The 11,263-nt window shown below is 39.8% G+C and overlaps 1 protein-coding gene across 1 annotated transcript; it reads right to left on the bottom strand.

Annotated features, from left to right (window-relative positions):
- Positions 1-5,323: 5,323 nt before the first annotated feature.
- LOC101605130 (melanoma antigen preferentially expressed in tumors-like) lies at positions 5,324-9,031 on the bottom strand. The gene is given in 3 exon segments (XM_012948938.2): positions 5,324-5,834; positions 6,573-7,157; positions 8,736-9,031. Coding segments are annotated over 3 exon segments (1,392 nt in total).
- Positions 9,032-11,263: the final 2,232 nt, after the last annotated feature.

Genomic DNA, 11,263 nt, shown 5'->3' on the forward strand with positions numbered 1-11,263 from the left:
GCCTTCAGCTAAGGATTAAGCATTCAGAACACCTTAGATTATGGGGAACCCCTGAATCAAAGCACCCCACCTCTGATTTTGCATCCTATTTCCAAACCATTTTGCGAGACTCTTGAAGAGGTCAAAGCAACAGACCCTAAAAGTGCATATGAATGACACTGTGGCTGGAATTCCTAAGGTCTTATACTGCAATACTAACCCATATTTTGTTAGCAAATCATCAAAATACTCATCTAATTCATTCGAACCCACATGTATATTGCTGCATTGTTTGTGTGTATGTCTGTGTGCCGTGGACTGGCAAAGCCGGACCACCAGTCGGAGGGAACACAGGGCCTTGCAAGGTGGGCGAGGAGTTGGCAAAGTGACAAATACACACACACACAAGGTTAATGTATCTGAGTGTATTTTACTGAAGTAGAGCATCAGGTTATATACAATTCTGGCTGCATAAGCTTAGCCTTTGTTTATTCATGCGGTACAGTTTCTAAGAAGAGCCTGTTTCGAGCATCAACGATTTTTAACAAAAGTTCTAACAGGGTAACGTCATAACGCTAATATATTTTCTTCCTTGAACCATGCCTTAAAAATGTAGGTGTATCAAAGCTTGTCTTCTCATAATTGCATCCCTGTTGTTTCCTAATGCTTTCTCTTTGTGCTTTCGTAAGCAAGCACCAAGGTGGCCTCGATCTAGCAAGTCTGTCCACAAAAGTTAAAGATTACCAAGAAACATGCTTCCCACCATTGTTTACTAGCGTATCCCCCTTCCTATACACTCTGTATAAGGTAATGTTTCATCCATTAGTTCTGGTGCTTGGAATTCTGACTATGGCTTGAAACAACAGTGGGGTCTTCATAGGTAGTGTCACACCTTCAGGTGACTCAATTTTTGGAAACTGTTCCATATCTAATTTTTACTAAATTGTGAAAGAACATCATGCTGCTGTCATATGTCAGGAAAAGAACAGTAGTAATGAAGAAAACAGCTATTAGAGAACAGCAAAAGGCACTACAACCCTGGAGAATGCACGTCCTTCTAGGAGGCTTTCTTCCTTTAACCTTTTGCCTTGACCTGGTGAACGGGCCATACAGACTCCACTGGAGTTGGCGTGATATCCGTGTATATAGTATGTGTGGTATAGTGTGTGTGTGTGTGTCTTGTAGTATATGCATATGCACATGCTAATGAGGTTTCCCACATGCGTCACTGCAAAGTCCAGAGTTGAAAGGCACGTTTTCCCCTCCATTGAATAGCTACATGTTCTTCCTTGTGATGGAGTCTCTAGGTGAACCAAGACAATGTGGATAACACCACTTTATCCCTCTGTGCTGGAATGAACTTCCCTAGACATCAACTAGCAACCTTTGAACCATAACAATCCCCTTAAGACCTTCTTTGCACTCTCAACTGATTATAAACCCATTTCCCTATTGAATAAACAGAACTACCTTCTGAAGTCCTCTCCCAGGTGAGTATGTCCCATCATCCTCACATCCGCTCAAGACCCAAATCGCATGGTTGCCTGGATGCCTTCAGGGAAATGCAGCCCAGAGGATCCTGGGACCCCCTTCAGTATCTATTTTTTGCCCCACCAAATAGCAGTAGAGGACCATCGTTGTTGATTAGTAGTCAAATTTTAGGAATAACATAATTATAATTCTTTATGCTCATTACACATCTCAAAAGTCACTAAGCCTAGTTTTAAGATCTACTAAAAGCGAAGAATTGGGAGCTTTCTTGCAATAGGAATTTATAAGTATGCCATTCATGTTATCAGTACAATGACAATGCCATTCCTAATCTGGACTAAATTGAGTGCTCTAGATTTCACTTCAGGATGTGGGGCACTGGCAGGACCATGGCACCAATGTAGGCATGAAAGGAATCACTCCAATCTTGCTCAAATTGCTCCACCTCCTCAATTTCCTGCACCTGTTACACACTGTGCTACAGAGAGTAAAGAAATCAAGCATATGTAGAAAATTTTACACACACACACACACACACACACACACACACACACGTATATATATAGATAGATAGACAGAGAGAGAGAGAGAGAGAGAAACAGAGAGAGAGAGATTTGAATTGGGAAAAAGAAAAATTACAGTGAACATCTGAACTGAAAGTTTTATTGGGAAGTTTAATACATGAACATGCTGTTAATTGGTTAATAGCATTTTGGTTAAGGCAAAGGAAAAATGCCAAAAATAATTTAATGGAATGTTCACATGTTATCAAGTAAATGAATTAATCAATATTGAAATAGTTTTCATTAATTCCTAATATAAGTATTGTGAAAATATGAATGTCATTAACTCTCCATTCTTCTCATTCTTTGAATTATTATATGTTAGAAAGTAAACCCCACCAGAAATACATGCCATTTAACTACATGATACTAAGACACAGAAGCCCATTTTCATCATATAAACCATTTTAACATTGTTTTCTTCACCAAATACAGAATCTGGTTCAGGGAGATAGCTCAGTGACTAGAATGACTCTCATGTAAGAAAAAGGTCCTGAGTACATTCTCCAGAACACATGCAAAATTGGAGGGTACAGTGTTGGGGATAAGTAACACTGTCCCTAATATAAAGCTGAACAGTCTTGCTGGAAAACACACTAGATTGTCCTCTCATCTGTCTATATCCATGTGCACACAAGTACATTCATTCACACCCATAGACAGAGGTCTGCACACCTGCTTATATATGCACATACACAAATTAAAAAATAGAAACAAAAAATTTTGACTGTGTTAATCATTTTTTGTTCTGTAACTCTTAGAATTTTTTAGAGGAACAGAGCTGATAGACTGTGTATGTATTATGAAATACATTTAATGGATCAGTTTACAGGATTGGAGGAGAGCAGTACATCACTAGATATCTGCTGGCTTGAGCACCAAGAAAGCTAGGAGCTGCTCAGTCAATGGAAGAGGATGAAGGCTGGAGAGTAGGAGAACTCACTAGTTTCTCAGTCCACACAGACGGATGCCTCAACAGTCCCGATCTGGCACTGAAGCCATGGAGGATTCCTGAAGAGCCACAAGTATTCAATCCATTTTGGACAACTGATGAAATAATTCAGTTCCATTTTCCTCAAAGAATATCCAAAACAAGGTAAATGCATCCACCAGCAAGTAAGGACCAAGGTCATCCAGGTGAAAGGAAGGTATCGGCAAGTAGCACAAGCAGCCACAGGAAAAGGACCTTGAACCTCTCTGAATTTCTTGATATATCTATAGTCCACCACAGAAAGTTCACCCACTCTAGGCTAATTTCTATCTCCTTAAGTTCTTTTTGGAAACATCCTTACAGACTTGTCTAAGAGGTATGTCTTGTACCTGATTCCTAAACTAGTCGAGTTGATAGTTTTCAGTGACTTCATAATACCTAGGACTCTATATACACACGTCAGTATTTACTATATCACATGAAACCACTATATCATATTCCACTACTGGAGGACAAGGAGAAACAAAAGTTGGTAACCATCTTATATCAGCAAGGAAAGAACATGTTTCTTTAATAGAGTGCATCTAGTGGTGAATTAAGAAAACCAGCAGAAGCTAGGGAAATAGATAACTTGACTCCTAAATGTGAACCAAAAAACAAGTATGTGATAAAGGATTTGTCCTCAGTTTAGGGCACTATTAACAGTGGTATAAAATTGACTGGGGCTATAGTTTCAGGAACTAGGTCACTGTCTGAGTGGGATACTGGAACCCCCATTCTCCTCTTCATACCTTGCTTCCTGGGCTTGACGACATGAGAATGTCTTCTGCTCTTACAGACTGTACCATACTCTGTCTTGACACATGACCAAAGTAAGGTAACAAACAAGCACCTAAAATATCTGAAAGTGTAGCCAGGTGGTGGTGCATGCTTTTAATCCCAGCACTTGGGTGGTAGAGGTAAGAGGATCACCTTGAGTTAGAGGCTACCCTGAGACTACATAGTGAATTCCAGGTCAGCCTGGGCCAGAGTGAGACCCTACCTTGAAACACCAAATATATATATATGCAAGTGTGACACAACATATTCTTTTCTTCATTATATGTGGACTATCTCAGGTATTTTGCCTAGTGACAGATAACAGTAACAGAGGAAGTGAGTGAAAACATCTCTGAAGAGATAACAACTAAGCCATGAGCTGACTGTTGAAGGTCTGTCCAACACTAGATTTCACTTTGTACACATGGAAATGTCAAAGGGAAAAATGAAAAAGGCAGTGTAGGAGGATATAATGATTTTCTGGAAATGTCCTAAAAAGCAGTGGTGGAAGGACAGACATACCACAGAAACTTAGGAACCTTGTGGCTTGAGGTAGGAACATTGTTTCTGTTGCCATTACATTCTTAGCTTCTACAATCACCTCCCACACATATGCTTGGTTAATGTGATAAAAGAACTCAGCTGCTGGAGTCAGAAACCTATGAAAAAGTTAGCAATATATAATTGAGGAAATCATTTGGTAGTGGACATAGTCTCTTTTTCTCTACCATTTATTGCTGATGGATTCACGTAAACAACCCAATACAGCCTTACATATGAGAAGCTTATAGCGATTAGCGGGTAAAAGTATTTGTTTCAAAACCCACCCACGACTCCACAAACGCATCCAGAAAAACTTGTGACTTAAATAACTTCTGTTAAGTCTCCAAAATTGAATCAATCAGTGTGTGCAAGGGTACGTTATGCCATAACTTTGTTCTCACACATCATATACAAAATGCTATAGTCAGTAAGAAGAATAAAACAGAGGACCACGGTGAAGTGGAACGAAGGATTTGTAGAAGACCTTTATCTTTTTGTTACATGCTGCTGCAGTCAGGTTCGCATTGCTGGCAGGAATCACCCAACCAAGAGCAGGTTTTGGGGAACAAAAGGTTTATTTTGGCATACAGACTTGAAGGGAAGCTGCATGGTGGCATGGAAAAACGATGGAATGAGCAGAGTGTGGGTATCACCCCCCTGGACAAAATAAGGTGGACAACAGGAACAGGACAGTGTACCAAACACTAGCAAGGAGGAGCTGGTTTCAACACCCATAAGTCTGCCCTTAACAATACACTGCCTCCAGGAGGCATTAATTCCCAAATATCCATCAGCTGGGAACCTAGCATTCAGAACACCTAAGTTGACGGGGAATACCTAGATCAAACCAACACAGATGTGCTCTTCTCTAGATGTGTTAAGCACCCAACTCTAGGAATAATAGAACTATGCATATGTCTCTGTGCTTGTAGAAAGAAATCTGAGTAATTAAAAGGGTATATATCAGGGTTGGAATTGTGTTAAACTGTGAAGGTCACTAACAATAAGTCTCCCATTTCATGTCTCTCCGCCCTGCCACCTGAAGCATCACATTCAGCTGTGCTTGCACATCACCTAATTTCTGTAGGTCTATATGAACTTGAAAGTACCATAGGTCAAAGCAATGTACAGGGATGGGATAAATCACGTGCTTCAGCTCCATCAAGGGTGTTAAGTGCTGCATGATTCTCATGCGCATAGGCATCATAATAGGATTAGGGGCAAAGCTGAGGACATGGAGTTGGGCACAGAGGCTTAGGGCTGGAAGGAGAACAGAGATTGTAGCATCTGTTAACAGAGAATGATTTATCTCTAGATGTTGCAGGGTACCTGAGAGATTCTCTAGAAGATCTTGAAATAGCTCAAAATCTTCCCAATACTTTGGGTTGTTACTGAGATTCAGCACCTTAAGATGACTTGCCTGAGGGCACTGGGCCAGAAATATCATGTCTCTGTAAGAAAGTTCACAGAGAGACACATGCCAGAAATCCAGATCCGGTGGCAGGACTCTGTAGAGAAAGAAAGAAATACAAAGATATCTTGGGAAAATGAGGACTGAAAGAGGAAATATTTGCCTGTGAATCTACAATAAACTATTTTGCACATACATTGTGATAATAGTCAACAATATGCCATTAATTCATTGAATAGATTATGATTCAGAGAACGTTACTGTTCTACTTAGATACAACTGTTAAATTTTGATATTGTGTACAATATATTATTAAAGAGGGATGTGTTAATGATTAAGTAAAAAAGTTTAACCCACTTACTACTTTCACAATTATTACTTTTGCATCTAGGTCACTAAATTTGTAGAGAAAGTTGTAACACCAACTCTAAATGGCAATCTCTACATTCATATCCTAAGCCTTGAAAAAAAATCACACATGAGAAAAATTATCTGATATTCCTCATTATGGACATTAAGTCATGAATATGTGTATTACTGCTAAACCATAAATTCTTTCTCTGTCTCATTTCTTCCCTAGATTGAAGAATGATTTTTTCACCAGTATATTTGTGTGCTTATTATAGTATCTGCACATGATTGGCAGGATAGCTTGTTTTGATAATTCTATCATTCTCTTAATGGACAAAGATAAATTTTGTGTCATGAGTTTTAAACATCCAACATTACCCTTACTGGGATGGAAAGAGAAAAGGATTAAAAGAAGCCAAGGAGTAGTCAAGAATGTTTTCTCTCCCGTCTTGACAACAATGCTTAGTTGGCCCAAAACCCTCACCTGAGCAGTCTTTCAAGGTGGTTTGTGAGACAGAATGAAGTCAAGGTGAGTTTCTTGAGGTGATCCATTTGCCCAAGATGTGTGAGAAAATTTGTGAGGATTTTCTCATTCAAAGAGCTAAAAGTGATTTTAGACACACTAAGGCTGTCCAGTTGGACTACCTTAGACAAAAGTGTGGTGACTTCACTCAGAGAAGCCTGACCAACTGCCAGGTGATGAATGCATTTAAGATCCAGGAAGCTCAGGATGCCTTTGCTGTCAGACATTGCATCAACATGCAAATCTCGACAACAGAGGTGCAAGGATCCTAAACTCTGCTCCACTTTACTGATAATCAGAGAAATAAATTCCCTCGCCCTCAGTGTTCCATCAAGGGAGAGGTCCACTAGTAATTCAATAGCCTGCTTGGATGACAGAGACTCTAACTCTGAAGTGGTAATACTACACTGTGGTTCTATTTTCAGGATACATTGTTTAGAGTAAGTACAAGCATGCAGACACATAGGGGACTTGGTAATCATTTCCGCACATGTGGTCCTGCAGTCAATGTCTTGCCTTAAGTCTAGGATCCTCAGTTCAGATTTCCTGTAGGGAAAAGAGGAGATAATAAATCTGAGAGGAAGCAAATCTTAATGGAACCCAGCAGCATCTGTGGTGACATGCAAAAATATTATACACATTCTGGCATTTACTCACAAGTCTTACCTATGAAATTTCAATTTTATTATTGTTATCCATTATTCTCTAACCTTTTCCAATATGTATGCTATATGTACATGTCTTTATTCTATGTAATACTATCCAGCATGCAAATCCATTAGTAGTAACGTCAATCACTTGTATTCCATAATTTATACATTATTGCTGGGGTCCAGCCCTGGCTTAAAGGAGGGTCCCCAAAGAAAGGTGTGAAAGGGAGCAGCACAATAATGACTAGAAGTCAAGTTCTGGTGCATCCTGACAGGCTAATGCTGAAGGCAGCTGAGTTTCTCTGACTGTCTGTCTGTCTGTCTGTCTCTCTCTCTCTCTTTCTCTCTCTCTGTTTCTCTCTCTGCTCTGCCCTGCTTCTCTCTTTTTTTCTCTTTTTCTCTGTTCTCTGTTTTCCCCTGCTTCTCTGCTGTCACAGCTCTTAGTCTCAGTCTTTTATTTTCTGATCATGTCATCCAAGAGCAAACTTCAAGAAAGGATCAGCTTCACAGAATTCATAGAAACTTTTTTCTTATTTCTTTACATCAAACAATCCCATAATTATTCACATCAAGTAAAGTCTCCAGGTCCCTATAATGATTAACTATTTTTATATTTCCCCCAGGTATGTGTGGTCAAACACTTCCAATTTCCTAAACTTCTACTTTCAATTACTATATTAAATGTGAGAGACAAAACATGCACAAAATGGGGGTTCCCATCATTAATCACTGATCCAATAGATCCATTTATCCCTCAATCCTTTATTTTGAATTTTCCTTTTCCTGTCTCTCTAATACTTAGACTTTGGTCCCAATTTAGCTCTTTCTGATTTTGGTTGTTTTCTGTAAGGACTCCTGGTAAAGAGTCAATTGCAATTGCCACCATTTAGAAAAATTAGTCATAGAACAATTTTTACACTGTTCCAGGAGGTTCATTGTTTCCTCCTAAGTGTACTGTACTCCATGCCTGACTTTCTTTAAGGCCTTTAAGGAAAACAATTATGTCTGACCTATTTTCTTGTTTTTCCAATTCTGTGCCAGAGCCTGTTTCAGATACATTGACCAACACTTCACTAACACCAATTTTTGTCGGAAAAGTAGACTTAGAGATTGGGACACCATGTGAAAGACAGAAAAAGACAAACATTATACAGAAAACCACAGATATCTATAGCGTGGATAGCCAAAGATGTTTCTATAGAGGGGCCCCACTGAACTTCATGGAAGAGACAGCTGGGTTGGAACTGTGTCATGCAGCTCTTCAGTGCTTGATTCCTTGTGATCCTGTAATGGCATGCTTGCCGTCTCTGGCACATTATTTCATTTCACCAGCCTTCATGGTAACCACAAGTGTGAGCCAATGGCCCCTCTTTACTGCCCCTTCAACAGTCACCCTTAACTAATTCTGGGAGATTAGCAGGTTCCAGCATTACTATTTCCTGTCTGACATGCCTCTTTTCATACATAGTCATACCACGAAGCAAGGTTCTGGGCAGGAAAGACCTGAAGACCATCAACCATGGCTTTCAAGAGTTCACACTGTGGCTCCTGCACACTTAATTTCCCATTATGGAGACAGAAAAAGGGCCAAACCTTCACCATGTCTGCCATTGTCTTCTTATGTCCACCCTTGAAAACAGCATTAAACAATGGAACAAATAGTTCTTTTGGAATCTCGCCAAGGGCATTGATTGCTACAGATTCATTATGCAGAAGACTCTGTATAGCAAGTTATAGAAGTGTGGCTATGTCCTTTCCTTCCATCTTCATAAACCTGCATGAGAGTAAAAAAAAAAATCAGGATGCCTGGCAACATATTCATAGTTCTTTTGCCACTAGTTTGGAAATGTAGAAAATATTAGCAGAATAAATATTTTGTAAAAGTCCAGTTACTTATGAAAAACTCTAGTATTTGTATACTTTCAAAATTGTCTTTTATGTATTAATATATACAATATAATGTCATTAGAAATTAGCATTACATTAGCAGAAGACAATGACTGTCACCTTTATAATTGGCTCCAGATATTTTCTTCCTAAAACATGCAGATAGTTCTGGAGAGATTACTTAGTCATTAAGGTGCTTGCCTGTGAAGTCTAAGGACCCATGTTAAACTCTCTAGATCCCATGTTAGACAGACACACATAGGTGAGGCAAGTACAAAGTGGCTCATGGCCACTAGGTGCTGCAAGAGTCTGGAGTTTGATTTCAGTGGCTGAGGCCCCTCTCTCTCTCTCTTTCTCTCTCTCTTTCTCTCTCTCTCTCTCTCTCTCTCTCTCTCTCTCTCTCTCCATATATATATATATATATATATATATATATATATATATATATATATATATATATAGGATACAAACAGCTAAGAAGATGATAGGAATTCTAAATGAAAGTAATACCTTCATCCTCGTCTTTGAAACAGAAGCTGACCAAATTTCAAAATAGTTGTGAGTAAAAAGCAAAAGGGTGCTGGAGAGATGGCTTAGTGTTTAAGGTGCTGGTCTGAAAGGCCAAAGGACTGAGGTTCAATTTCCCAGGACCCATGTAACCCAGATTCACAATGCAGTGCATACATCTAGAGTTTGTTTTCAGTGGCTGAAGGCCCTGCACACTAATTCTCGTTCTTTCTTTCTTTACCTGACTGTCTCTCAAGTAAATAAAATAAGTAGATAACAGATTTTTAAAAACAAGAGCAAAATATGAAATCCAAGCACATGATTTGTGACATGACCGTCATCACACTTTGAAGTAAATGAAGACAGATTAAACTCTAACAGATACTTATGAAGGAAGATGGTTAAATTATTAAAGTTCACTTAAAAGTTCATGACAGGGCTGTAGAGATGGCTTAGCAGTTCAGTGCTTGCCTGTGAAGCCTGATGAACCTTGTTGGATGCTCGATTCCCCCGGACCCACGTTAGCCAGATGCACAAGAGGGCACACGCATCTGGAGTTCGTTTGTAGTGGCTGGAGGCCCTGGCGAGCCCATTCTCTCTCTCTCTCTCTCACTCTCTCTCTCTCTCTCTCTCTGCCTCTTTTTCACTATCTGCCTCATTCTGTCTCTGTCTGTCGCTCTCAAATAAATAAATAATTTTTGTAAAAAAAAGTTCATGCCAAACAGCAATGATGGGTTCTGGTCATGCATGCATGAGGGCCAGAGACAATGTGAGCTTCATCTCCAGTATTAACATAAAAACCTTGGTATGGCAACACATATGTTTAACACCAATACTTAGGGAGTCAGAGACCAGATAATCTCTGATGAAAGAGGGTCAGCAAGTATGACTAAAAATGGCAGCTCAGAGTTCAGAGCAAGATTTCATCTCAAGGAAATAATTGGAGAAGAAAGAGGAAGATACCAGACATTCTCTGGCCTCTGTACACATACACATGAGGAAAGTGCATCTGGACCTACATGTGCATGTACTATAGGTCCACATACGGAAAGAAACACACACACACACACACACACACACACACACACACACACACACACACAGTGCATTTTAAAAGCCGAAGAAATATGTATCCTGAAAGTAAAGCAAGGAGCAATATTTGAGGGAAAGGACTCTGCAAATGTCCAACTTAAAGCTGTAAGGTCTCTCTTATATATGGAAACTAAACATACAGTCAATCTGAGAAGAGTTATGTAGTTGTTCCTAGAGGGTCAAGGTGGAGGCTGAGGGATATGAACAAAAATGTGTTTATGCTAGAGACAAGAATGAATGTGTTGCAGTCCGGTTCGCATTGCTGGTAGAAATCACCCAACAAGAGTAGCTTCTGGGAAAAAGAGAGTTATTTTGGCTTACAGGCTCGAGGGGAAGCTCCACGATGGCAGGGGAAAATGATGGCATGAGCAGAGGGTGGACATCACCCCCCTGGCTAACATAAGGTGGGACACAGCAACAAGAGGGTGTGCCAAACACTGGCAAGGGGAAACTGGCTTTAATACCCATAAGCCAGCCCCCAACAATACATTCCCTCCAGGAGGCATTAATTCCCAA

The sequence above is a fragment of the Jaculus jaculus genome, chromosome X (assembly GCF_020740685.1).
Source record: "Jaculus jaculus isolate mJacJac1 chromosome X, mJacJac1.mat.Y.cur, whole genome shotgun sequence".
NCBI classification, from domain to species: Eukaryota; Metazoa; Chordata; class Mammalia; order Rodentia; family Dipodidae; genus Jaculus; species Jaculus jaculus.